This window comes from Chlamydotis macqueenii, chromosome 18 (assembly GCF_036417535.1).
Source record: "Chlamydotis macqueenii isolate bChlMac1 chromosome 18, bChlMac1.mat, whole genome shotgun sequence".
Lineage (NCBI taxonomy): Eukaryota > Metazoa > Chordata > Aves > Otidiformes > Otididae > Chlamydotis > Chlamydotis macqueenii.
The window spans coordinates 12,883,658-12,911,271 of record NC_141573.1 but is presented as its reverse complement, the minus strand read 5'-3'; the positions used below and the strand labels follow the sequence as shown (position 1 = coordinate 12,911,271).

The 27,614-nt window shown below is 55.1% G+C and overlaps 1 protein-coding gene across 2 annotated transcripts; it reads right to left on the bottom strand.

The window, feature by feature from the left end:
• Positions 1-1,105: 1,105 nt before the first annotated feature.
• On the bottom strand, positions 1,106-26,712 carry EVPL (envoplakin). Of its 2 annotated transcripts, none has more exons than XM_086762597.1 (22): positions 26,526-26,712; positions 20,936-21,035; positions 20,304-20,458; positions 19,525-19,648; positions 18,739-18,888; positions 18,391-18,429; positions 17,483-17,644; positions 16,813-16,920; positions 16,050-16,145; positions 15,468-15,593; positions 14,395-14,541; positions 14,096-14,250; positions 12,532-12,629; positions 11,309-11,490; positions 9,823-10,001; positions 9,245-9,383; positions 8,580-8,773; positions 7,936-8,086; positions 7,287-7,370; positions 7,091-7,201; positions 5,728-5,820; positions 1,106-4,928 (listed from the first exon to the last, which is right to left on the bottom strand). In XM_086762597.1, the coding sequence occupies exons 1-22, from the start codon at positions 26,597-26,599 to the stop codon at positions 1,479-1,481; spliced, it is 6,117 nt and encodes a 2,038-aa protein (XP_086618723.1). In that variant the 5' UTR covers positions 26,600-26,712; the 3' UTR covers positions 1,106-1,478. The 2 variants fall into 2 exon arrangements, with proteins under 2 accessions (XP_086618723.1, XP_086618724.1); XM_086762598.1 differs by having other exon boundaries at positions 18,739-18,864.
• Between the last annotated feature and the right edge of the window lie 902 nt (positions 26,713-27,614).

Genomic DNA, 27,614 nt, shown 5'->3' with positions numbered 1-27,614 from the left:
AGAACCTGGGCAGATTTTGGACTGGAAAGTGGGTGTTGCCGTAGCTGGACTCGATTGTTAGTGCTGAGCACTGCCCACCAGCGGATGGTAACAGGACCTGCGACTGTGCTGAGCTTGCCAGCATGGGAACAACTTCTTCTTGGAGCCCAGGCTTCAAATCCCAGCTAGGCAGTGTGGAAATAAAGGCTCTGCTGCTTCTCTGGTGAGGGAAAAAGGAGGAGAAAACCCCGCCCTCATGGATTATTGGGGGTGTGTTGGAGTTCCCAAACAGTGTCAGCTGAAAGAGGAGAGAGGGAGAGGGAGAAGAGCAGCTCATGTCAATGGAGTCATTTTTCTCATCCCACAAAGCCAGGGATGCTCCACAGTGGGGCAGATGCTAGGGAAGAGGATTTGGGAGATGAGCCTTGCTCTTTTCAGCAGAGGCTGAGCAGCGGAAGTGACACAGAGGAGTGAAAGCTCACCTAAACGAACAGCAAGTGCAGGTTTTCCAGTACTGCTGGGTGGATCCTGCAGCCAAAGGCTTTAGGAAGCAGTTTCACATCACCGTTGCCTTCAGCTGTCATCCGTCTGCTACTGAAGGTCATCCCTTCCCTTGCAACACCCCTGCCTCTGTACCGGTACAGGACAAGCCCCCACAATCATGTACTTCACCAGGGTTTGGTTTTGCCTAGGGCTTGGCTTCCTCTGCCAGCAGCTTAGGGAAGCGGCTCCAGTCCCTGTGCAGCCAGCACCATCACGGTCTGCAGCCAGAGAGGCAGAGGGACAGGCAGCTGGCGGCGCCGGGGGGCTGCTCCATTCGGTAGCTGCCTGCACGTAGATCAAACATAACACGGAGCTGCATCCTTTGGTGGGCAAATCCCTCTTCCAGAGGTGTCCAAATGACCAAGGAGCAAAGTCCCATTGGTTTCCAGTTTTAAAGACAAATACAATAAAATCCTTAACAATACGAATGCATATGCAGAAAGAAATTTAGGGGGTTCAGTGCTGCAAGATGAGGGGGAGCAAAAGTCTGCAAACCCTTGGTAGATTGGGCTGCATGGCACAGGAGTAGCTGTGCCTTCGGGCGCGGCGCAGCCTTGGCCTGCAGAGACAATACAGCCACAGAGACACGCGTTCTATGTTTATTGCATGCAGAAGAATCACCCAACTGGAAAACACTCTGGCTCTCTCCCCTTTCTGGGCACAACCACCTTTAACCTACTCCTGGCAGAGTTCTCGCGATCAACCCCACTGTGTTGTCACAGCGGCGCCCGAGGGACCGCGGGGACTGCTGTGTGTCAGGCCCATACGCGCTCACGATCACGCTTTCTTCCTGGCGTGGCCAAGCTGCATTGGGAAGCAGATAGCTGAGATAGAAGAGGATGCAGCCCCAGATCCTAGACGCCGTGTTCCTGTGGTCACTGCTGCCTCCGTGGGGAGAGGTGTTTTGAAGGGATGAGCTCCTGCAGGAACCAGATCCAGTACTCGCCTGGATCCATTCAGTGCCTGAACCGCGAGAGCTTGGGGGAACGGCTTGCCTGATGGTACCGCTGATACCCCTCTGATTTGGCTGGAAGCAGCAGGAGGCTGCTCAGCGAATCCTTCTGGCAGAGGGCCATGGCCTCCTTGTAATTTATCTTCTCCTTAGTGACAGGGTCAATGAGATCTTTTTCATAGTTAGACTCATCTTGGAGCCTGTTGGCCAGGTCACCTGTTATCATCCCTGTCTGGGCAGCTTCCAGCACGGGGATGCGACCAGTTTTCTTGGGATCAATGAGCCCTCCAGTTAGATGCTGGACCTCCAGGTAGGGGAAAGCGCTGTCCTTGGTCATCCATCCCTTCTGAACTGCTTCCCCTACAGACAGCCTTCGCTTGGTCACCGGGTCCTCAATCCCTGTGAAAGCTTTCTGGGCATTGAGCAGTCTCTGCATGTAGGTCCTGTCGATCAGCCCCCTCTCGATCGCCTTATGGACTGAGAACCGGTCCCGTGAAATGAGGTCTATGATGCCCCCCGTGGCAGCCTGAGCTTCCAGGAGCTTCTGAGCCGTCATGGGATCAAGCAGTTTCTTCACAACAGCAGTTTTGATGTTGTACTTGGTGTCCGTGGTGGTGTCATACACCCCAGCGATGGGGGAGGTGTCATCACAGAAGCCTTTCTGCGAAGCTGGGGGAAAGAAGCTTTGGGTTTGGTGGGTGGTGGGTGATGAGAGCGGGGATTTGGAGATGATGGAGCCGATAGAGAGGGAAGGGGGAGGCTTGGATTCCCCAGCCACCAGCAAGGCAAATTCGGAGATGGGAATCTTGCCGTCCCGGTACAACTGGTACTCCTCCTTTGTGATCCTCCTCAGCTTTAGCGCATCATCGATGGAGTACTGCTTCCCACTTTTCTTGTCAAGGAGAACTGAGACTTCCCCATTTGGGCCCAGGGTGGTGACTTCCTCCCAGTCACACTCCAGCTCTTGCAGCTGGATGTACTGGCCTCTGTCTATGATACCTCTCTTGTAGGCCTCGTAAGGGGACATATCCTTCCCTGTCTCAGGGTCCAAGATAGAGATCTTGGTGGAGAGGTTCGTCTCTCTCATCTGGGTCTCATGATTGATTTCTTCCCGGTTGACCCTTGACTGGAGATCTCGAATGAGCCTCTCCTTGTTGTAGATCTGGTCCTTCTCCCTAAGGATATCTGCCTCCAGCAGGGAAAATTCATGTTCCAGCTGCTTCTTCTTCTGCCTGTCGTTCTCCGTCCGTTGGTTGAGCAGTTTGGACTCCTCCCGAAGGAAGAGGACTTTCTGCTGCTTCTGCCTCTCCAGCTCCCGCAGTTCACTCTCCAAGCTGGCTCTCTCCTGGATGGCCATGTTCCTGGCTTTCTGCAGCTCTGTCTCTTCACGAGCCCACGTCCTCTTCATGCCTTCAGCTCTTTCAATCTTCTCCCTGAGGCGCCGAACCTCCTCTTCTGCCTTTTGCTTGGCTCCTCTCTCCCTGTTCAGCAGCTCCCAGATGCGTGCACGTTCACTCTCCAGCGCTCTGTCCTTTTCCACTCGGATCACCTCCTTGTAGATGGTCTTCTCCTGGGATTTTGTTTTCTGCAGGACATCAACTTGCATCTGCAGGTTCTTGCATTCTCTCTGTAAGTTCAGCACCTCCATCTTCTCACGATCCAGCTCCAAGCGCAGGTTGCTGGCAGACTGTTCGAGGACTGGATCCTTCTCCAACTTGACCACTTCTTCCATAATGATCTTTTCTTGCACTGGGGCTGGGCTCTCCTCCAGCTCCTTTATTCTCAATGTAATCTGCCTCATCTCCTTCTCTAGTGCAAGCCTCTTGCTTCGATCCTCCTGAAAGTTGAGCAACTTCTCTTGCTCTTCCACCAGTGCACGAAGCTGTTGCACGTCACATTCCAGACGGCGCCTGTTGCTCACCTCCTCATCCAGACTCCGGCTCAGCCTGTTGTGCTCATCTCGGAGCTTTGGATCCTTTTGAGTCAGTATCACCTCTTGAACAACTACCTTTTCCTCTGGCTTTCGCCTCTCCAGTAGCATGTATTTATTCTGCAAGTCATAGATTGCATCCTCTGCAGCTCTCCTCTTTTGAAACATGTTACGCACCTCTTGACGGAGGCGATCAGCTTCCTTTTCCAAGAGTGGATCATTCTCATATCGGATGACTTCCTTGTTGATCAGCTTGGTTTCCACCTTGGATCTCTCCCTCTTCCATTCGTCCCTTTCACCCTGCAACCTAATGAGTTGCTCTTGGGTCCTGCCATTGGTGTTCACCAGTTCATTGAGCTGTTGCTTCAGCCTGTCAATTTCTCTGAGAATCTCTGGACTCTTCTCATGTTTCACCACCTCCTCTATAACCTCCTTAAGCTCCACCACTGGTTTCTGTGACCTGAGGACACTGAGCTCTGCTAAGGCCTCTTCCACTTCACTGTCAATCCTGGTCCTTTTCAGAGTCACTTCCTGCAGCTCTCTCTTCAGGTGTGCTATTTGCTGCTCCGTTTCAGGATCCACCAGGAAAATCTCATTGACCCTCTCTTTAACCTCTACCCTTGGTTTTTGTTTCTCTGCAATGCTGTACTGGCTCTGCAGCTCTCCCAGCTCACCTGTAAGCACCACGTTTTTGCTCCTCTCTTCTTCAATCAGAGTTTTAAGCTTGGAAGACTCTCTCAATAACTCTGGGTCCTGCTCTACCTGCTTTACCTCCTTAACAATAATTTTGGGCTCTGCCATTTCAATTAGTCTTTCCACCTCCTCAATCTTGTTCTTCACTTTCATGATTGCTTCTTCTGCAGACTTCCTCTTGAAGCACTCCTCATCAATTTGTAGCTGCAAGGTCCTAATGGACTTCAGCATTTCTGGGTTTTTCTCCAGTTTTATCAGCTCCTTCACCACCACTTTCTCTCGGATATTGGGCTGCTTTCGCTCCAGCATGAGCAGCTCTCTCTTACACTGTTCAAGTTCAGAGGCAGCAGCCAAGCTTTCCTCCTGGAGGCGTTTGATCTCCTGACGAAGGCTAGCTGCTTCATTATCCAGGCTTGGATCTTTTTCAATTTTTGTGATCTCTTTGGTGAGGAGCTGGGCAGGAACCACCTTCTTCTCACTCTCCATCTGGGCAAGCTTCCGGCTCATCACTTCAATGTCTTCCTGCAGGCTCTGCCTCTTTTTGCCTTCCTCTTCAATCTGCTGTGCCATCTTAGACAGGTTGCTCTCCATCTGCGGATCTCTGTAATATTCTATTACCTCCTTTTCTTCCACTCTTTCAATGGGCTTCTGAGTCTTCAACATTAGCAGCTTGTTTCTGTGTTCCTCCAGGTCCTCTTCAATCTTGGCCACTTTCCTCCTTTCCTCTTCCAGCTGCAATTTCAAGCCCTCAGATTCCCTGCTTGTTGTGGCTCTGTTTTCAGATTGCTGGGTTTGCTTATGTACAGCATCAATGTCCTCATGTACTTCCTTCTGCAAGGGGAAAAAAAAAAAGAGAATTAAAAAAAAAAAGCAGGGAAACTGAGCGGATTCCCGCTCTGAATCTGGCACAGAGGCCTTTTCCATGACAAGGCACGGCAGGAGACAGAACTGGTACAGAAACCCCAGGGAGCCTCCAAACAAGGCTGCTTGTGAATGGCAAAGGAGGACACGTTCGCGCCATCTCAAGCACGGACTTTGTGTCTCCCTCTCATCCAGGAGGAGCTGCAGCAGCCCATGGCCAGTCCCTGCTGCACAGCTGGTCCATGGTAGCATCACAGAGCCCCCAGTTTAATCTCTTGTCCTTCCTGAGTGCACTGAAAGTCATCCAGATCGGAGACCTTTCCTACAGGTGAATCAAGCCCTAGAAAGGCATAAAATTCCTGTTGCTTTGCAGTGTTTCTGGAAGGCTGTGAGCACTAAATTCCAGCCACATCCACAGACAAATCTAGAATTCTCAGTCTGTGAATGCTGATTAGATATAGCTGAGAACAGAACTTCAGAGCCCTTATTGAAATCTTTTTTTGTAGCACAAACTACAGCTTCAGTAGACAGTTGAGGGCTCACAGAGGTGATGAAAGGCACAGCCTAAGATCAGTGTCCATGGCACTGCGGTTACTCATGGTCTTTTTCTCACATCAGTTTCCGCTCCTGTCCCTCCTCACACCTCAATGTGGAGACCTGGGAAGCGGTGGGGGGATCCCAGGCTGAGCAGATTGCCGATAGCTTGGGAACAATCATGTCAAACCCCAATCTAGAGTGCCCCACTCTTGCCACGAGCTGTTAAGTGTACCTTCTCAACAATCTTCTTGGCAAACTCCAGCCGGCTGAGCTGCTGTTTATTTTCTGCTGCCAGCTCCATGTAGAGCTTGGTTACGTCATTTTCCTGAAAAAGAAACGCCGGTGAGAGCCTTGTCCCCCTCACCCTGACACAGCTCTGTTGGATGGCACACCCTCCCACCTCTCCTTTCACCGAGATGCACTTTGTGTACTGTACTGCACTATTCCAGGGATTAGCGTCCTCGCATCCGACTTCCTAGAGAAACTGAGACACAGAGTCTAAGGACTCAAGTAGGAGAGCTCATCTTCTTTATTTGAATGCCTGTTAGACACCTGCTAGCCTACACAGGGTCCAGACTTCCTCATTCACCTAGGGCCACACATGAGTGGCAGCTGGTAAACAGCTCAAGGCGATGCCGGGGAACTGGAGTGTAGCGGGGAAGAGCACACGGGGGCTCTGGCTCAGTCCTGTCTCCAGTACCTGCTCACCTCTTCTGCCTAGCTAGATGGGCGTCGGCCTTTAATGCACTACTAAAACAGTTTCCCAAATTTGGAGAAAAAGTGACACAGCAAGCACTATTCAGCAGCAACAGTCAGAAAGGTGGGAAATGACCTGCTCTTTGCCGTGCCAAAGGTTTGTCTTTGACAAAGGTTTGAACATCTCCTCTAAATCTGCTCCTAGAAAATGCATTGGATTCTTTTGGAATTACAGCTGTTCCTACACAAAGACCCATTTTATATTTAAATACCAAGTCATATATATGGAAATTTGTTTTTACTTTGAGGGTGGTGGAACACTGGCCCAGGTTGCCCAGAGAGCCGGTGGATGCCCCATCCCTGGAAACATTCCAGGCCAGGTTGGCCGGGGCTTTGAGCAACCTGATCCGGTTGGAGATGTCCCTGCTCCTGGCAGGGGGGTTGGGCTGGGTGGGCTTTGAAGGTCCCTTCCAACCCAAACCCTTCTATGATTCTATGGTTCTATACCCAAATATCAAGGGAGATTTGGCACAAGAGCATCAATCTACATTATTCTGAATACAGAAAAAGTGTTAGTAAAAGAGTTTGGAGGAGAACATCAAATTCACCTACATCAAGGGATGCCTGCACAAGCCCACACGCCTTCCTTGTGAGTTTTATCTTCACACACAGTATGGTAAGGAGGCATCATCGGCAATGTCCACCAAAGGCACTAGATCCAGATTCTGGATCTCACATGCTGCTTTGCCCCATAGACAGAGAGATCACTGATGACATTTGTCCTTGGGATTAGGACCATGGTGTCAGCTGTGGCTGTAAGAGTGGATTAAGGCTCTGCAGAGCACATGGGGCTTGGGTAAGGAGACAACCGTTTCCATGCCTGCATCTTAATATTTTACCTGGGCCTGGATGCTTTCTTGTAGGGGGGTCACACGCAACCTCTTTGCAGCAAAGTCAGTCAGCACAGGGTCCAGAGAAGAGCTGTATTTGCCGGCTTGGAGTTCATAGTCCTGTTCAGAGCAGAAACAGAAGAATCAGTTGAGATCTCTCAAGTGAGATGCTAAGGAAGCACTACATGGGAAAACCCAGCCATACATTGAGAGTGGACTGCACGTTCCGGGATAGTCTGACCACTGCATTCTTCTCGGGCTCCTTGCTTTCGATCTCCTCCACCAGCCTCTGCAGGAGATATACACGATGTTAAGGACAGGCTGAAATACAGTAACCCAGTAATCCTCTTGCAGCCAGAAGCAGGAGCTCCTGGAGGGAATGGTGGGAACAGGAGGACATTTAGGAAGAGTGTCTAGGGCTTCAGAGGATCTCAGCAGTAGTCCTGCTTGCCCTGGACCTGCCACCCTGATTTATCATGTGTGAGATACCAGCCCACGCAGAGACCTCTACATCTCTCCACCTGAGCTACTCAGCTTAGCATGCGCTCAAGGAGAGGAAGATGCAGGACCCAGATGCAACATCTCAGCCCAAGGTGCAGTCTCGGGATCGGGATGTGTCCTTTCTGTGGACAGGATATCAACTTGGGGGTGACTAGCACAGTACTGTAGATGAACAAAGTTGGGCAAGATACCTAATCTGTGGGCATATTCATTGTCTCCTTGTTCTAGTTCATCCACTGTGACAGGTGGAGCACACAACTAGGAGCTGGTTGGTACTACTTTGCATAACATTCACAAGCAAATTCCCCCATCCCTGTAACGTTACAGGTTATGATGCTGGCCCTGGAACACACCTTCTGTGCCTGCAGCTTGTAATTGATCTGGCTTGGCCCATCAGTGGTCTTCACTGGGTGCTTGGGCAGGTTGTTCATCCAGAACATCAGGTTCTCATTGGAGTTTTGGAACTGCTGGTAGGTGAGGATGATATTTCTGAGGGTCTTCTCTCTGCACAGCACAAAGGTGAACAGGAACATTAAGGGGAAGGGCAAGTTCCTAAAAAGGCGCTATGGTGTGAACGTCACCACAACAAACACAAGAAAACAAAAACAAGAGGGTGTCAACTGAGCGAGGAGCACAACTCTGCACACATCAGGTTTGCTACTGCAGCATGAACATAACTTGGGGGATGAGAGAGGGAAAAAGGCAGCAAATGCCTGTGAGAAGTGTTAAGCGTCAGGATCTCTCTGGGTAGGGTGACGGGTCAGGCAGAGGCCCGTGGTCAGCTGCTTAAGACTGCCTTCTCGCAGCTGTCTGGAAGCTCAGAGCCTACGCTGTGCACAGGAAAGTGGCAACTACACAGCAGGACAGACGTTGTCCTTGGTATTACAGACCAGTGGTCAGGATCAGGGTCCTGCCATGAAGAATGTACTCTTGGGACTCTGACAGACACTGGGCCAAGTTAGCTAAGAGGAGCAGAGATGATGCCATAGTTCCTCACCGCTGATCCAGCTGGTCTGCAACAGTGTGGTAGCGATCATTGAGGAGCTGCACCTCCCGCTTCTGCCGGGGCAGGTCAGGGCAGTACTCCTGGAAGTTGTTCTGCATGGCGCTGCAGCTGTGCTCAGCATCCTTGAGCCCCCGGTTCAGCTTCAGCACAGAGTCCTCTTGGGCCACCAGGTCCCGCTTCATCTTCTGCGGGGGAAGAAGACACCTCCAGGTTTGCATCAGCTGATGCACCAACCAGAAATATCCTCCTTAGCACTGCTGCTGACTGCAGAAACTGGGGCTGGTCACGCTCTCCAAAACAGACGTGCAGTGTGGAACAGATGCAACAGTGAGACTTGCTCAGTAGAGAAAGTGGGAAGCAAGGTGGGTTGGATGGTGCATGGAGTAGAATGGAGGTTTTGGGGAAGGCAGAAATGAGTCACTGTGAGTGCCAGGGATGGGGCAGGGAGACTGGGAGCAGGACAGAATAGGAATGAGTGCGAGGCAGAGCGACAGAGTTAGATGCTAAGGGGTTCATCGTGTATTTTAGCGACTCCAAAGGTAACCTGAGAGGATCAAAGCTTTTTGCTAGCCAGCAAGCACAGCTCAGCCTGCAACACCAATGTAAAGCCCTGAAGGAAGAAGTCCTTAGAAAGTGTTCATCATTGGTTCTCCTACCTGCAGATCGTTGGCCCGATCCTGCAGGGCGTTGGGGGATGCAGGAATGATGCTGTCCTGAGCCAGCTTGGCCTCAAACGTGCTGATGATCTTGTCTGTGTTCTCAATCTGAGTCTCCAGGTTCAGGGCAGCCTTAGCCCTGGGTAAGGGAAAAATAACAGGACAAGGTTAGCTGCAGAAGATCCCATTCTTCTCCTTTTCTCTCTGATTTTGCATGTTTAAGCTTATTTAACATCGGCGCTTCTGCAGCATGGCAGAGAAGCAATACACACTCACAACCCTGTTGTGCTGCCCAGAAGTCAGAGGTATTGCATTTCACCACACACAGCAGAGCCGGGACACACACCCATTGTGGTGGCCTTTCCACAGTGAGGGGATCTGACTGCAGATCACGTGCCGGAACTCCTTCAGAGGTGCCTTTGATGATGGGTGGGAGGTTTCCAACCTGCACTGGGCTGGACGGACCTCAACCAACGCCCATATAAACCAGAAGCATTTTCTCTCATGCTTCTGTGTCAACACCTCTGTGCAAAGATGTCTTCCCCTCATCCCCATCAGGCCTTGCCATCATCACTCACTTCTTGTTGTACAGGCTGGAGAGCATATTGACATCATTGTACTTGCTCCTGAGGGCATTCAGCATGACAGGGAGCTGGGAAGCCGAGGTGCTGGAGGGTTTCTTCGAAAGGTAGGTCTCACACTCCTTCTGCAAGGCATCCTTGGCTGCCCCCAGGTTCTCAAGCTGCTTTGTCACTTCCTGCACATCAGATGGGAGCAGACTCACCCAACACAGTCATAACAGTGCTGTTGCGAAAACGTCCCTCGGGGTGGATTTGGCTGTAGGGCTCAGGGTGCGGTAGCCCTCTCATAAGGTGTTGGCCCCTGGGGCACAGCCCCATCCAGACTGTGGCTGTCTGGCAACAGCAGGGTGTGGGAAAAGAGATCGAAATAAACAGCGATGGAAGAAACCTACCTGCCTGAGCCCATCCTCCTGCCAGGGCCGGATAACTACCCACAGACGGAGATGTAACATGCTGAACTACCACAGGCCCAGACCAGAGGACAAGAGAAGGGCTCCAGGGCACTGCCTCTTTTCCTGTCCCCCTCACAGCTACCAGCCTGTACTCCCCCCAGGTGAGCCAAAGCCAATCCTTGGATTAATTCCCTCTATCTCTTGTCTTTTATGCTACAGACAAGAGTGAGGGGTGACAGCATCCCCACAATGAGGCTAAGGAGTCCCCAAGACTGGTGCCTTGTCCACAGCTCTGAAATGAATGGACCATCTTAGAATCACAGAAGGGTTTGGGTGGGAAGGGACCGTTAAAGCCCACCCAGTCCAACCCCCCTGCAAGGAGCAGGGACATCTCCAACCAAATCAGGTTGCTCAGAGCCCCGGCCAACCTGGCCTTGAATGGATCTTGGTACAGAGCTGAGCCAGGGGAAGGGCTTGCATTTCCCTAGGGTTTGGCTTAACCTGTCCCATTTCAAGGGCTTGAGCCAGCCTGAAACCCTTGCAGTTGCAGCACGGTTTTGATGAGAGGGCTGGAGCAGGCTGAGAGAGCTGGTGCTGTTCAGCCTGGAGAAGAGGAGGCTCCGGAGAGACCTGAGAGCGGCTCCCAGTGCCTAAAGGGGGCTGCAGGGAAGGTGGGGAGAGACTGTTCAGTAGGGCCTGGTGTGACAGGACGAGGGGTGACAGGTTTAAAATAGAGGGAGGCAGATTCAGACTGGACATGAAGAAGTTTTTTACCCTGAGGGTGGTGGAACACTGGCCCAGGTTGCCCAAAGAGGCGGTGGATGCCCCATCCCTGGAAACATTCCAGGCCAGGTTGGCCGGGGCTCTGAGCAACCTGATCTGGTTGGAGATGTCCCTGCTCCTGGCAGGGGGGTTGGACTGGGTGGGCTTTAAAGGCCCCTTCCAATCCTCACGATTCTATGATTCTATGATTTTCTCCTTTGAAACATTGACTGTCATTTCCCATGTAATTCCTATGTCAACCTGTTTTGGGCCAAGGAGACAGTGCCACCAAACGCATCCTGCTCCAGTCCACCTGCAGCAGCACCCACCTGCTGGTGTTTGATCCTCCTGGCAAGGTCATCTGTGGGGTCCCCGTAGTTCACTGGAGACCTCACTCGGCTCAAGACCTCCTTCTCTACCTGAACCAGGTCCTTGCCAATGCGATCCAGGCTGCTGAGGAGCTGGTCAGCTTGGGGATCATCCTGGTCTGCTGGGGGGTTCTTGGACACAGCTGCAGTGAGACACAGTTCAGGTTAATCCCCATTGCCCATCTGCCATCCCAGTCTTGGTGCACGGCCCCTTCCCCAAGCTCTCCCACATCTGGTCCCTAAAGCTCCAACTCCCTCTCATGACCGCCCCGCTGCAAAGCTCTGCCCTTTGTGCTTTGCCAGCTCTGAAGCACGCAGGCTTCTCCTGAGCATGGGCTTTTGATGCAACCACAAAGGATTCTGTTAACATTTCTAATCTGCAGAGCATCATGCACAAGCGTGTGCCTACTCATGGCAAAGGCTTAGGAAAATGGTTTTAGCCGTGGCTGCCTGCTTATTCCACCGTCCCCAGCTAGTGAAAAGACCTGTGGGGGACCCAGATCCCAAAGGAGGTTTAATGAAGGTTTCTGGGTGGGCACATCCCCCTGCCACTCCTAAACACCCTGCAACTGTGGGTGGAGCTGGAGGTCAGCCCCAGAGGTTTGAGAAGGCAACAGAGACTTTAAGTGAATTGCCCGCGATCACGCGGCGAGTCCTTGGCAGCTCCAGGAGCCAGGCTATCCCATCGGCTGCTCTGTTCCACGGAGCAGCAGGACCCGCAGGTACCCCTGCCTGCCCGGGTGGCTGCTCTGCGTCCAGCCAGCTCCGGAGCTCTGCATGGAGGCACCTGGGCTCGACCAATGCGCTGACTGCCATGGCTTTGTTCAGTGGGGGGGGCTTCTGTAAGAAGCTGCTGGAAGTTGTTTCCCCTTTGGTGGACTCAGCCACGCCTAGGGTGGACCCGCTGCTGGCCAGGGCCGAGCCAATTGGTAGCAGAATGTTCCGTGACAACACCTCTGCGATAACGTATTTAAGAAGGGGAACAATAAAAATAAAGAAGAAGTGAAGACACTGAGCCGGGGCAGAGAGGGGGAGGCGCGAGCCTTGTGGGCCTTGCGGCCCTCACCCTCTGGCCTCCTGCCGGGGGCCGACTGGGCCCGACTTGGCCCGGCCCGGCAGCAAGGAGAGAGCGAGAGACTGCGCAGCGTGGTCTCATGTGGGGCTGAGCTGCAACACCAATGTACCTTGCGGGCTGGGCTGAACCTGCTCCTTCTGGCTGCGTTTCAGGGTGCTCTGCACCACCGCTCGCTTCTGCTTCACTGCATCCAGCTCCCCTTCCAGCCTGCGAGCAGAGAGGAGCATTGTCAGCCAGTGGCATGGGAAACGGCTGCTCAGAACAGCTCTGCCGAGCCCAGCCCGGCAGCCAGGAGGCGTCCCCAAAGGCAGGGGGACGGTGGTGTCCCCAAAGGCAGGGGGGCAGGCCAGGAGCTGCAGCCTGTTGTCACTCCAAGACGTCCCTTCAGAAAGGGGAGAGCCGCCAGAGCGGCCGGTTGGTTTGAGCAGCTGGTTTCTCCCAGTGGAGCCAGTGTTTCCAACCCTCACCAGAAGCTCACAGAGCTGGAAATTTATTTCCTATCACTGCAGCACTTTGTAGGAAATGAGCACAAGGAGCTGCTTCTGTGGCTGCAGCCCTGGAAACACCCCGTCTTATCGGTGAGGATGGTTCCCTTCTAACGAAACTAGAGAGCACCAGGAGCTGGAAGGACGAAAAAACAACCTCTGGGTGAGAAAAGACTGGTGGAGCCAGGAGCGGGGGCCTTTGAAGGACCAGGCTGGTTCTCGTCCCTGCTGGGGGCTGCTCCAGCTGAACCGTGATCTAAAACCAGCAGGTCCCAGCTTGCCCGGCTGCTGTCAGACGAGGGCTGTCCCTCTGCAGCCCCCGGGCACACATCCCTGCAGAGTGACCGAATGCTGGAACAGGCTTGGGAATATGACAAAGACAAATATTTTGCACATCGGAAGGGAGCAAACGCCGGGAAATGAAGCAAGCCAGGAAAAGAGCAAGATTTTTCCAGCCAGCGCCCGCAGAGCTGTTATCCAGGAGAACATTGCAAACTTTTTGGTTTATGTTTTAAAACACACATGAAACCCATAAATCCAAAGGATTCACCTGGGATGTGTGAAGGTACACACTCAGGAAGAGCAACACAAGGAAATAATCCCACCCGTGTGACTGGGGAGCCAAGCGCCCACCAGGGACCTGCCCAGTGACTCTGAGGCTGGGCTGTGGGCCTTTCCGCAGCGCTGATTTATCCAGGCACCCGGGGACAAGATTAAAAAGGAGCCAAAGCTCCCTGCGTCACCGCCCCGTCCTGTGGGAACTACGGAAGCTGAAGGAGCAGCAGACTACGCGGCAGTTCAAGGAACATTCTTCCAGCTGGGGCTGGCTGAGAGGAGATACCACAGATAACTCTGTCCCGTTTGGCAAGTCCCAAGCCCCAGACTGATTCTGCGATGAATTTAGTCAAACCTATGCAAGTCACATGTTTGGGTGGAGAAATCAAGCCTGACTGCCAGAAAACTCTTTGACAGCAAGGTTCGCACAGCATGCAGTGTTGTTGAGAAATGGCAGGAACCTGGACAAGATAGGTGCAGGGAAAAATCCCTCTCCAGGAGGAATTTCATACTCGACAGTCAAGAGGTCTGTGCCCCTCTGCTCTCTCTCTGCAGCTGAGGCAGTCAGGCTGGCTACAGCCCAAGAGCAAGTCTGAACATCTCTCTGGGTCAGGCTCTCTGCTGCAGACTTACCGGTTGACCTTGTCAATGGACTCGGGGTCTGGTGGAGGGATGAAGAAGCAAGCTGAAGGTGCCTCCTGGATCACACCAGTGCTGCTCTGCACCACCCACATCTCCGGGTTGCTGTTGTCCTTCAGAGTGTATTTGTCACCTCTGGTCAGCTGCACCTGGGACAAAGACACAAAACCCAGTGAAAGGGTAGGCTCTCCAGCACTAGGCCAGTCCCTCCCACCACGGAGCCAAGATCTGGAGCAACCAAAGAACAATCCAGTTGCCTGCCTCTTCTGAGGTACTGCTAGTCAAGTCCTCACCTCTCCAGCATCCCAGTCGCAGAGGGTGTCCAAGGTGAGGGTCTGAGAGGGACGCATCCTGCGCAGTTTCAGTGGGCTGATCTCTTTGCTCCTTCTCTTCAGGTCAGCGATGCTCTTCTCTGCCTGCTTCACCGCATTCTCCTCATTCTAGACAAGACAGGGTAGGCAGTGGTTGTGACCAGGCTTGGATGAGAAGGAAGTGGGGGGGGGTCACACTACAGTGGGTATGCTGGGACAAATTGTCCATCCTTGTGTGGTCACTACTGGAGTGGGGTCAGAGGTGTCTCCATTCTTGACCCCTCCACGTCCCTTCCCCCTCTTTTCGTTATCAACGCTCTCCTCTGTTTCCTCCACTCACAGCAGATCTGCCCTTGAAGACACAGCCTGAGTTAACACTGGTTGATCCCACACTGTCACATTAAGTCTCCTGGAGAAGTTTTCCTTCTCAGAAGAGGAACAGAGACCTGCCAAGAGATGGTCGCATTCCCATGTCAGAAGGTACCAAGATCCCAGCACCTCTCAGGAGCAAAATGCGCTGCATGCATGGGAAGATACTGCCTTGAACATGTCCCCTTCCTCTCTCCTGGGCACATGTTCCTTTCCTATCTGCATCTCGCACCTGAGGTCAGATTTCTTTATTCTCTCCCTCATTCTTGGCTCGTGGGAGTGCTGAGGAGACAGGAGGACCTTTCCCCACTGCTTGGAGGCCAGCAGCTCACGCTCTCTGTGGGCCCTCTAATCCGAGTGTCTCATGTTTAGGACAACGTGCAGCTCCTCCTTTACTGCAATAAGCTCCTCCTTTACTGGGGCCTGCCTGTGCGTCACTGATGGGGAACCAGTGCCTTCCTGGGGGTCACTGCCCCACAGCCTGGACCTTCTGGGGCTACAAGGATGTAGCATCCAGAGCACAGTATTGCCACGGGTTTCCTCCTCCCTAGAACAGAGCAGGGATGACCTGTCCTGGTAGGGTTATTTACCCGCCTCTTCCCTTTCCCACTGTTATTTACGGGGGAGGTTGTAGTGTTTGGTTTGCTCCTTAGGTCTGGCAGTGCCGCCAGCCCCAGAGACCTCACCTCCAGCTGAAGCAGGAGATCTGACACCGTCCCAGGGCTGTCTTTGTTGAACTTGCTGTATTTGGTGTCCAGATCGGCGTTCATCATCTTCAGGGAGAGGCTCACAGCCTCAGCATCGTCCTGGAACTGGAGGTGTGAGTAGGAGAACAGTCAGGGATGGGATAACATTACTGTTCCCAGGTCCAGTGGGGTCCCTCTGTTCCCAGCATCTCTCCCACAACCTGTCTGGGGCTCCCAAGACCCTACAGACCACCCTCAGAGTGTGTGCTCAGACAAGGACTCTCCATCGCCTGAGCCACCAATGACCAGACAAGGCCTAGGTAATGACAGTGAGCAAACCCTGCCCTGCCCCTCTTCTCCGAGCTGGCGCGCTGACCCGTCCCCACAACAGGGCTGACCAGACTGCTGGGAGCCAGTCCTTCACCGCAGCACCACAGGACTGTGTTTTGAGTGGTGCTTCCCCAAAATACCTTGACTAGGTGCAAGCAAAGGATCCCCCATCCTCATTCCTCTGCTGGCTCTGTTTCCAGCGCCCAGCCTTCCCATCCTGGCCTGACCCATGCTCTGCTCCTTGCTTTTTACCTTCTTATAGCTCTCCACACTTTTCAGTTGACTCTCCTGGCAAATGCAGAGGTTCAGGAAATTCTGCCACTCGTTCTTCAAGGCTTCCTGGTGAGCCTGTGGTGAGACAGAACATGACTCAGTGGGCTCCAGCGAGTCCTGCCTCCCCCACCACTGGCCTCCTTTCCCCAGAGTCCCAGAGATCAGAGGAAGGGTGAAGACCACTGTTGAGTGGAGGCAAAGCTATGCCCAGGCATCGCCTGACGCTGAGCCTGAGCAAGGACACTGCTCCGGGAGGACCTGGCCCATGCAGAGCAGCCACCATTTCTCAAGGGGTCTCAGCTCCAGCGGCATGGGTGGCTGTGAGCCCACCTCTGTTCGCCACTGCTTGGGAACACAAGCAGTTTATTCAGGGTGGGAGCTGGTTTCACCCGGGAGAGGCCATGCTGTGTCATAGCTGGCGTTTCACAGCAGCATGAACGTGGCCACACTGACCACACATCTGAGCACTGGACCAGGAGCTGGTCCCAGCACACACATGTTAGCCGCTGTCTCCTGGAGATTTCTGAAGGGCTGAAGACCCTGCACTGCCCCCAGCCTCCCCGTGGGGCTGGAGCAGGCGGAATGATGCTGCAGTAGAGCTGGTGCGGTGTGGGAGGAAAGAGTAACATAGCAGCTCTGCAGAAGAGGTGAAGAGGTCTCCTCCAGCCCACCTCCTGGCTCTTGATGCACAGAGATGCTCTTGTTCTCTTACAGGGTGTGGGAGGAGACCTCCTTTCCCTACCTGGATAGGCTTGACAGCGGGATGCTTCAGCTCAATCATCCTTTCCCCATCATCCTGAAGATGGTTCACAAGCTCCTCCTGGCTGAGCAGCTCTTTGGCCTTGAAATCCTGACAGGGAAAAGAAACTTCATGACCCTGGGAGCACGCAGGGAGCACAGAGCAGCCTCCTGGGCCACCAATCCCCACCTAGCAGAGAGAAGGCTCCCAAAGCACAGACATCCTTGTTTGTTTGTTTTTAAAAACAAGGGGCTAGGCAAAGCTAAAACAAATTAGACATGCTCGGGCCTCAGCAAGCACCAGGGCATTCATTCAAAGAGCATTTTCCTAAGCAATTATCCCTCTCCCCCTGGTCCCAGCGTATAGCAGTCACTGGGTGTTGTACTTTGGGTCTGGAGGCTGACATGACGCTGAGCCCTTCCCTCCCCTCTGACCGCTGAGCCTCACCGACAGCTCTGTCATGTACAACCGCACGTGCCAGCTCAGGGGACAGGAGGGGACACACAGCGTAGCTCATCCCTAACTCCAGCACGGGCCCAGAGCGTCTCTTCCACCTCTGTCTGTGCCCAGCGCTATCGGGCTGCCTTGGAAAGCACCAGGCCCAGGGCCGGCGGGGGATGTCTAAGAGGCGTCTGCCCCACAGCGGGACACGCTCCCAACCCCAAGAGCTCACCTCGTACTCCTGACGCACGCTCTGGATGTCCACCATTTGGTCGCTCCAGTCCCGCTTCAGGATGCTGGTCTGCTGGTTCGTCAGGTAGCCCAGCTCCTTGGTGCAGCCCTGGAGGTGGTGGTACAGGCTGCCCAGGCTCTGCCCTCGCCAGATGGAAGCTTTCTGCCATGCACACAGAGAGAGACAGCCTTGGTGCTCAGCCTGAGGAGCCTCTTTCTCTTCCTCCTCCTCCCATGACCCAGGACCCCGCTTGTGCTCTGCATCCGCGAGGAGATTCACAGAGACCTTGCTGAGATATCTGCTGCTGCTTGCCCTCAATGGATGGGGCTGCCGGTCCCCTTCCCTCCTTCACAGACAGGATGTATTTGTCTAACCAGAATCACGGGTGTGGGCTGGTGCCTCGGGCAGCCTGAGGGCTGGCCCAGCTCTGCTGTGTTTCTCACAAATGCTGTTCTCCAGCATTAACCTTTACGGGCCCATCTGGCTAAACCCAACGTCTTCTTCCTGGCCACCTCCTTTGCTCCAGCTGCTTGTTTCCCCTCTGGAGCCCTCACTGAGGACCAGTGCAAACCTCAACATTTGCAATCCTGATTTGGAACAGCCTGTGGGCTGGGACAGGGTTTCCTGCTGCCGCATCCGTAACCCCATGCTCATGGGCACATGGGCCCTCCAGATCAGCGATTCATAAAGAGGAGAGGCTCAGGTCTCGCCTGCAGCATTCCCTGGAGCACAGCGAGGGCACTCTCAATGTACACCCATTCCAAAGTGGGGAGGAAATGGGGAAAGAAAATAAGGGACATGACTTCGGTCTGCAAGACTAGAGGTAGCTCCTGCCCTGAGCCGGGCATCAGGGATGTGTTACTCTACTGTATGACCCCATCTGCCCAGAAAACCACTGAGAAGCTTACCAGCAAGTCCTTGTACTGGCTTTTTAAATCTGCCACATCCTGGGTTACAACACGGCCAAAACCAAGGGGGAAAAAAAAAAAGAAAAGAAAAAAGTCATTACCAAAACACACGGTGGATGCTGCTGAGCCAATTTATGGAAGGTGCTTTAGAGACCACTCAGGAACCACCTCCCCAGCCCTTGCACGGCTTGACCAGTCCAAGCTCAGGTCTCCCTGTGCCCTCTGCAGAACAAGGGTGGATATTCACCGTGCAGAGGAGCGGCTGGGACACGCGGCCAGACAGCGAGCAGCACTCGCAGGGTCTGAGTGAAGCAGACAGGAACACGGAGGGGGCGAAGGGTGCCTTACCCCGGAATGGAGGTTCTTGATCTGGAGGCCATAGGCTTCAATCTCTTTCTGGAGGATGTTGTGCTCAGCTATTTGCTTTTCCAGTTCTGACATGCTGGGGCCGTACTGTCCTGCGTTGACTTGTTTCTGTGCAAAGGAGTTAGGCAGAGACTAAAGCAAAAGGCTTCATTTCAGGGAGATACACCCGTGAGCGCTGGCAGGGTATGACAAGACCTGGTATCTGATACCAGTCCAGGAGGAAGGGAGGGGATCTTGTGGTTGTTCACTGTGGTTGCTGGTGGTTGCCATTTCCCCAGCCATACACAGGGGCGAAGATAACCAGGCCATGAAACCCTGGTGTGCCAGCCTAGGCTGGACCAACCACCCTTCCCACAGTGCCATGCAGTGGATGAGTTACCATCCAACCTTCAAGAGAATCCAGGTTGACTCCAAACTGGGCACTGCATGTACCCAAGGCCTTGCAGGGCGAAACCCTGGGATGTAGGGCTGTAAAGTCCTCAAAGACATTGCTTTCTTGATCCTTTCCTCCCTCAGCAGGGCATCTCTACCTGATCCCCCTCCGGTAGCTCTTAATCTGAAGGGGTCAGTCAAGAGGGTCCTCCAGATGGTTTTAAGAGGTAGGAGGAGAGTTATTCTCCTACCCAGAGCAAATGAGTTGCTTCCACCATCCCCAATGTCCCTGCATGATGCTGAGCACACAATGGCTGGCAGAGCCCTCCAGACAATAGTAGGTATTATCTGATCTTATAGGAGTTGGGAGATACATCTAAAACCAGCTGATGTTACCATTTTTTGGTCCAGGATCCTGGCCCAGTCTACCCTGGGCCCCACATCAGGGATGTTCAGTTGTTCGTAGAGGGTCCGGTACTCTGCACACAGCTGTGTCACACGGTCGTGGAGCTGCTGGATGCTGCCAAGGAGAAAAGGCACATGTCTCCATGTCAGTTTGTGAGAGGGAGAACCAAGGTGGGCTTGAAGAGCCCAGATTTCACTCGTAAGATGCAGGCTACTTTGTTGTCCCTTTGTGACACCAGCCTCCTTCAGCAGTGGAGGCACTTGCCCTGGTGCTCTCCATCTCCAGGAATGTCTCAGGAATTACAACCCAAGAGGAAGCTGCTGTCCCTTCCAGCTAGAAAAAACTCTTCCCTCCTGATTTCCACCTGGAAGGGCTGGAGTGTGGAGGGGAGCAAAGCACCAGAGGCCAACTGAAGCTCTTCTCCCATTCAAACACCCAACTCCGCTTGCCTGAACGAAAGGCATTCAGTTTAGGAAAGGCAGGGGAAAAGGGGCTTTGCCCTGGGAGTGGGCCCACGTTTAGCTCTGCATTTTTCAGGTACCTTTTACAAGAGCTCCCAAATAAGACTGAGGACTCTTGGGTGGTCACTCTGGCAGCCACCCTGCACGCCACCATCTTTACAATATATTGGCAGAAGCCCTGATTTTAAGTTCATGGAAAGAAGGGTGAAACTCTGCCTCTCATGGCAAAGACGAGCTCAGCCTAGATCCTAGGTGGGTTCCCAGTTGCTCAGTGCCCCTGCCACACCAGTTCCCCCCGCTGTACTCACTCTTTCTCTATCTCAATCGCCTGCGGGTGTTTCAGTCGCTTGGCCCGGTCCACATCCAGAAAGAGGTCCTTCAGCAGAGTCTCCGCTTCCTTCAGGTTCCTGGCATTCTCCGCCTGGAACTCAAAGGCCTTGTTCTTCTGGTGATTGCTGACATCCTGAAGACCAGGGATGACAGAGAAGTCTGGTTGGACCACACCAACCTCACAACACTCTCTCTGGCCAGCACAGAGGACCTGGATGCTCAACAGACCGACCGCAGAGGAACACCGGTGCAAGGGTGCAGTTTGGGAAGCATACGCCCAGCTGAGCTGCCTGCTTCAGCATCTCTCCCACCCTGGGGACCAGTGTGGGTCAGGCTGGCTGCCCGCCTCTGGGGTTGCTGGAAGGCCCAGAGCTGCGCTGCTGTAAATGAGATAGCCTCGGCACCGAGCGGAAAGAACCGAGGGCAGAATTTGGGAGGCCCTGGTACGCAGCCCCAGGGGCTGTGAGTCTCTGCGGGGTGCTCTGTTCCTCCCCAGCCTGGAGTCAGCCCCCAGACCTGCACCAGCCCACAAACACCTGACCTGTTATCCTAGACACGGCATTTCTGGGCAAAGCCTTGCTCCTTCCCACCGCCCTCTGCTACGACTCACCTGCTTGAGTTTGGACTGTGTCTCCAGGATGTCCTTCTCCACCTGGTCAGCATTGGTTTGCATGCGGGAGATGAGCACAGCCAGCTCATTTGCAGAGGACCTGAGGGGGGGAGCAGCAAAGCAGATGGGTGGGTGAAGGTGCTTCTCACCCTCTTCATCACTGCCCAGAACCTGACACAGGTCTGGTTCTTCAGGCCCTTCCCTTACGTCCTCCTGGTCTCCCAAGGGAGTCTAAGCTGTGGCCAAGGACAAGGATGCATACAAGTGGTTGACATCTGGCTCGTTGCCTTCAGCCGAGTGAAGGTGGTGTGCTCAGAGGGAGCGGGCGCTGGGTTTTTACATACCACACAGCTCATCTGCACAGCTCCCTGCTGCAGGACACTGCAGGTGTTCAGAAGTTCGTGTGGATTCAAAAAGCAGTGGAGGAAAAAAAATAAATAAAAAATAAATCCTTGTAGGGTTCTCAAATGCACTAACACCACATCTGGGCTGGGGATACCCGCAGCCACAGACGGCTGGAGGCCAGAAGAGTACCCTGCAGCGGAGCACAACGTGCTTGCCCTGTTCGGAGGTGCCTTCCTGGGCAGCCCTTGGCTGCTGGCAGAGGTGGGCAAGAGGCCCTTCAGCCGGACCCAGAACTGCCGCCCTGTGGTCTTGTTTCAAGCCAAGCGCTCTGCAGTTCAGCCCACTGAGATGCTGGAGAGCCCAGGGCCACCCCAGGACCAGGCTGTGGTGGACAAGGACTTGCCAGCCATGCTACAAGCCCCTCGGGGTGCTGGCTCAGCTGGTGCAGCCATGCTGCTTTCAGGGCTTGGAGACAAATTTCCCAAACCCATAGCCCAACTACAGCCCTCCTCGCCCAAGCGAAGATTTACTGGAGGTCCCTAGCAGACAGTTCCCTACTGTCTCTAACCTTGGTGCCATCACACAAACATCATGGCCCCTATTCCATCACCGCTATCTTCAGCAGCCGCCCAGAGCCCTGCCGGCACAGCTAGATCCCGAGCTTGCAGCAAGGCAGGGGGTGGTTCCCACAGCTACGTCCCCAAAGCTCCCTGTGGACAAGGAAGCACAAACCTCAGTGCCACCTTTGTCCTCGTGTCCTGCGGCTTCTAACAGCACCTGCCCCTGGGGACGGTGCCGGCCCTACCCTCCAGGCAGGGAGAGTGCTGCGCTGCCAGGATGTGGGCAAGCAGTGGTGGGAGGGCATGGACCCATAGCATTGTCCAGGTACTCTCCAACCCTTGGATGGGCTGGTGGGACAAAGCTCCGCAGAGGTTCAGCTCGGTTACATGCTGACTCCGGAGTCTGAGCCCAGAAGGAAAGAGTTTGAGCAGCCACAACGGGACATTGCGTGAGGGTACAGCGTGCCCCGTCCCCTTGGATGAAGAACGTAGGGGAAAGGCGCTGTCCTGCAGCGGAGCCACACACATCTGCCCTCCAGCCACGTGGTTTCCTTCCTAGCCCCTGACTCCAGCAAAGGACTGGGGGAAGCTGTTCCCTTCGTGGCTCTGTCCTTGCTCCAGCTGTTCCACAGTTCACATCAGAGGCTGGAGCAGATGCTGGGATGTTAGTTTCTTACAGCCCCCAGTGACCGTACAGTGCCAGTGAGTTACGGTCACCCCAAGCCAAGCACTCGGGTGCCACAGACTGAGCTCACGTTTCAAGTCAGCTCGGCCCACGCTGACCGCTGCCCAGCCCATGTCAGTGCAGAGACACAGCCCCAGCGCTCCCACTCACAGCATCCTCCCATCCTCTTCTCCGTCTCCTCCCTTGTTTTTTATTTCTCAGGAGGGCGGCATGGGCTTGGGACAGGGCAGCTCCCAGCTCCTCCTGGGGCTTTGGGTTGGCAGCGTCCCCTGGCCATGCCTCATCTTCCCTGCATGCAAAATGCTCGTCAGCGAAGTCAGCGGATCGGCTGCGTGCTGGCAGTGCCCTCTTCTGCAGGGTCGGGTTCCAGGGCTCGCAGAGCCAACGAGCCCAAGCGGGGCACTCAGCATCCTCCAAGCATCACTGCCTGCACAACCTGTCTTTTACACCCCGCTAAACATCCCTCCTGCCCCCTCTGCGCCCCGTGGGTGCCTTTCCTGGGGTAACTGCGAAGCTCAGGGTGACAAAGCATGGTCCCAAGTCGCAGCACAACAGCAGCGCAGAGCCAGGACTGGTCCCCGTGAGCTGGCAGCCGCAGGAGGTCCCCCCTCCCCAGGAGGTTACACAATCTCCCACTCATCCCTGACACGCCTGGAATGAGGTGGTGTCCCACGAGCAAATACTTGAGCACCACCCAAACTTCCTGCCCGAGCTCTCTGGTGCAGGGAGGAGAGCGTGAGTCACGGGCTGGCCGCCGTCCCGGGGATGGACGCCTCTCCCCACGCGCCAGGGAGGGAACCAGCCTGTCTGAATTCAGCTCCCACCTGGGGAGATCGCGAACGGGGTGTCCAGTTTGAGCCCCGTTGCGATGTGACCACGGATACCTCTGTCCCCAAGAGGAGAGAAGTGAAGATTCATCTTTCCCAGGGAGGGTAGATCGCCAATAAAATCCTGCTTATTCCTGATGGCACCCCCTTCCTGGCTGAAGAAAGCCCTGGGACACCCCTTCTCTTGGTTCACAAGGCTGGGCACACCAATCAGCTTTGTTTAGGCCAAGCCACAACAAAACCATGGACTGAAAAGCCCTCAATGCTGTTCTGGTCACAGGACCCTCGCCTCGCCCATCCCTAGCCTGCACTGCACGGGGCGCCGGGGGTTAGGAATGAGGATGCTGCTGCAAGCAGCCTGATCTCAGGGAAGAAGTGATGCTTCCTGGAGGACATCGTCTCCACCACAGACCCTCCTATCCCAACTACAGACTATGCCGAGAGGAGTGTGAACTTCTGTCCATGCTAATGCCAATCCACGCAGCCTGCGGTGGCACAGTGGCGTCACCGTCCTTTCTCAGGGCTGTCCCTTCTGCCCCATCCCGCTGCCCCAGGAGAAGCCATCACTCAACGCGAGGTGAACGTAGTCTGGCCCCACGCTTCAGGGTGGAGATGCTGACGTTTGCGCTGCAGAGAGGCAGCCTGGCACTGGCTGGGACGCAAGGAGCCGCAAGCTCGGCCGTGCTCATGCTGGGCATCCCTCAGCCTCCCAGGGCTCAGGTCTGACTTGTGGTTCGTGTGTCCAGCTGCAGTCCTGAGATGGCCGAGGGCAAGGCTCGGCAGCGCTCCTCCTGCTCCTCCTCCTCCAGAGCCAGGGCAGGCCTCCTCCCTAGGGCTACCTCATGCCTAGGAGAGGCACAGCACTGTGATTACCATTATTAATTGGCTCATTTCTCACCACTTTCTGCCTCCTAGACAGTCCAACTGCACAGGAGGGACGGTGCCTCTGAGCAGGGGCAGCACCGTCCCCCACTCCCTGCCACTCCTGCCAGAGCACGTCTGGGCAGAGCCACAGCACCCACCCCCTTCTGTCCACGACCCTCTCCGTCCCGTCCTTCCAGGGACTTTGCTTGATGGACACAGGGAGACCCCAAAGCTGGGTCGGTTCTCCCCGAGGCGCAGAGGCCCCGATCTGCCAGCCCAGGCTGCTGGCAGCACACCGCCACCAACCCCTCGCCAGCTCTGGGACAGCCCCTGTGCCCGTGCCCATCCCCCCAGGGCCCACACTGCTCTAGGCTGATTGGAGAGAAGCAGAGGAGGCAGTGGCAGGAGCAGCAATCCCAGGAGACAATTAAACCAGGAGATGACTTACCACCCACCTCCAAACCCGGCCTCTGTCGAGATCTCACCAGGGCAGCCAGTCCAGCAGCTCCGATTCGACTACGCCGAGCTTTCCCTTTCAGCCCAGCAGCGTGCCTCCTCCTCGAGCAGGGCACAGCGAGGATGCTCCTCGGGGACAGCCCTCTGCTTATTGTCACCTCCCTGGGATGCACCCACCGAGCGCAGACCTGGGGGATGGGATGCTCAACACCGTGCTCCCAAGGACCAAGACCAGGGGTCAGTGCCGGGAGCAGCACCCACTGATCGGGAGCGTCCGAAGGAAGGGAACCGCCGCTGCTGCTGATGCTCTGGCCTCAGGGTCACCAGGAGCAGCTATGGGCCACCAACATTGTCTTGGTGGCCAGCCTTCATTTTCTCAGCTAATACGGGCACTGACCAAGCCCCAGGCTGTGGCCAGACCAATTAGCTGTCTCTGGTGGGTGGCGGTGGCTGCTAAAATAAGTACGACCAGCTCTGTAATTGCCATGCTTCTGGCTCCAGCCTCCATCCTGCCCAGGGAAGGGGCGGGAGGTCTCGCTGGGATGCGACCCCAGTTATCCCGAGAGGCTCATGCTGGGAGAGAACCTGGCCTAAACCCTCCTGCGGTGCCACGGGGGCTGCAGCTGTTCCCGGAAGCCACCTGAGAAATCCCCAGCCCAGGTGTGGAAGCCAGCTGGGGAGGTGGATCGATTGCGTTAGCAAGACTAAAAATGGAGGCTGACAGAGCTTCCAGATGAGTTTGTGGGTCCTCAGCTCCACTAAGGCAGAAGCTTCCCAGCACAGGGGGCCGGCTCTGCGCAGCCACGCAGGGAAGCCCCGGCCTTTGCAGGATCCCCTTTTGCCCCCTGCCCTCCTCGGAGGCTGTTTGCTGACGCTGGGTTTGGCCCCGTAAACGGTGCGGCTGGGTGCCAGCATCATGTCGTGCCCACCCAGGCGTTTGCACGCACGCCATCCTGGCCTGCTGCTGTTGGTGGCCCCAAGCAATGGGGACCAGAACCCCTTCTCCCTGAGGGTCCTCTCCTCAAAACAGACCCCTTTGCCGTTTCCTTAGCCTCCAACCCCGGCTGGGCACAGGGATTCCCGCAGGATCGGTCCGCTAACACTGCGAAATGCAGAATTGCTGAGGAAGGTGGAAAAGACCCCCTGAGCTGGCGACTGCAGCTGATGGAGGGATGAGCGCTCTCTCTGCAGGAGCACCCCTGCCCAGAGGATGCCCTGCGTCCTGGTCACATCACACATCCCGCTCCCCAGGGCTTAGGGAACCTCTTCAGCGGGGCCACAGCTGTCGGATCCCTTGGTGCCGCCTCAAGACAGGCCTGGAAGAGGCAGCCTCAGCTGCCTGACCTGCGGAGACCCAGCCTGTGGCCAGGATGGATTCGAGCAGTCACCAGCAAACCCACTCCTCACCTATCTTCACCACCTGAGCATCCTTCTCCAGGGATCCCCAGGCAGCCCCACACTGACCTCACTCAACCAGCAAGTCCTGGCAGCTCAAATCCAGGCTGGTACCTGCCTCACCAAGCAGATCTTGCTCCACCCAAGCAAAGAGGCTGCGTTTGTTCTCTCTTCTCCTCCCTGCCCAAAAGGGGCTTTGCATCTTCCAGCTCCATGAACGCAGCTCTGAGCCCATCTTCAGGCACCACACACCCCAGGGGCTGCACAGATGCTTTGGGGCTGGAGTACGAAGTCCACAACAGACAAGGACAACAGCTGGGGCATCAGCTCCCAGCGAGCCCCAGCTTTCTGGCTGCTCCGCAGAGAGGGACGGTTCTTAGGAGATGGCGAGCGCTCTTCCCTCACCTTCCCCCAGGGTCCACGGGACAGCCGAGAGCGGGGAGAGGAGTCACACTTACTTGCTAGGCTTGACAGGGGAACTTCTGTTGGGGGAACTTCTGCTCGGGGAGCCTTTGCCCGCCCCCTTGAACATGTTGGCGAGGTCCCAGCTGGTTCCCGGAGTCTGCGAAGTCGTGGGCGCTGGCTTTCTTCTCCGGTCTGCCGGGATGGAACGACCAGACTCAGCGAGGGAAGGTCGGCAGCGCGCTAAAGAGCAGTTTCTGGGAGGCTCCTCCCCAAACGCAGGTGAGCAGCAGTGGAGATGGAGGCACATATGAAAAAATGACTCGAAAAACCAGTTTTGGGTGGAAAGAGCAGAGCCCCAGAGGGAGAACGGGAGACCTCGCCCTGGCTTGGAGAGCGTTCTAGCACACACGGCCACGACCGTGTGGGAGTTTCTCAGTGGAGGGGCAAAGAGCAAGGCCTTTGCAGGGAGGAAGAGTCTGCAAACGTGACTTTGAGGGAGTGCACTGAAACTACGGAAACACAGTTTAGGGCATCTCCTCCCGTTGGCTGTTTAAAATGCTAGGAAAGCAGCTGAAGCCCTACAGACCAAGCCAGCCCAGAGTTTTCCAAGGCAGCAGCCAATCTGCAGAACATGGTGTTACTTTGCAGTTCAGTAAACTTTTGGTCCAGGCTCAGCACACGCTGGCCCCGGCTGCCAGCAGAACACTGAGGGCTCACGGCAGAACGAAGGTCGGCAGCTCCAGCGCAGCATCACGGGGAGCCTCAGCCTTCAGGATTCAGGCTCTGGGACAAACTCAGGTACCGAAGCACCAAAGATCTGGGTCTGAGGCTCCTCCTAGACACCCTGTCTATGCAAGACCTTAGAGCAGGCTTTGTTTCTGGGTAGCTCTTTCCCCCATGGAGCAATGTTTCGGAGTCCCAACGCGTTCCCATTACAGCCCAGCAACACCCCAGCATCCCTGTGGTTGCTGGCAGTGCCCGTTCAGGCTGTGCCGCACAGTGGGGCTGCCCAGCCCCACGGCTCTCCCAAGCCACAGCAAGGGTCGGCTGCTGTCTGCAACCTGTTGGCTTCAGATAAAGCAAAGTTTGGAGTTCCCCACAACCCAGGAACCCTGTGTTTCAGGCTGATCCGGCTTGGATCC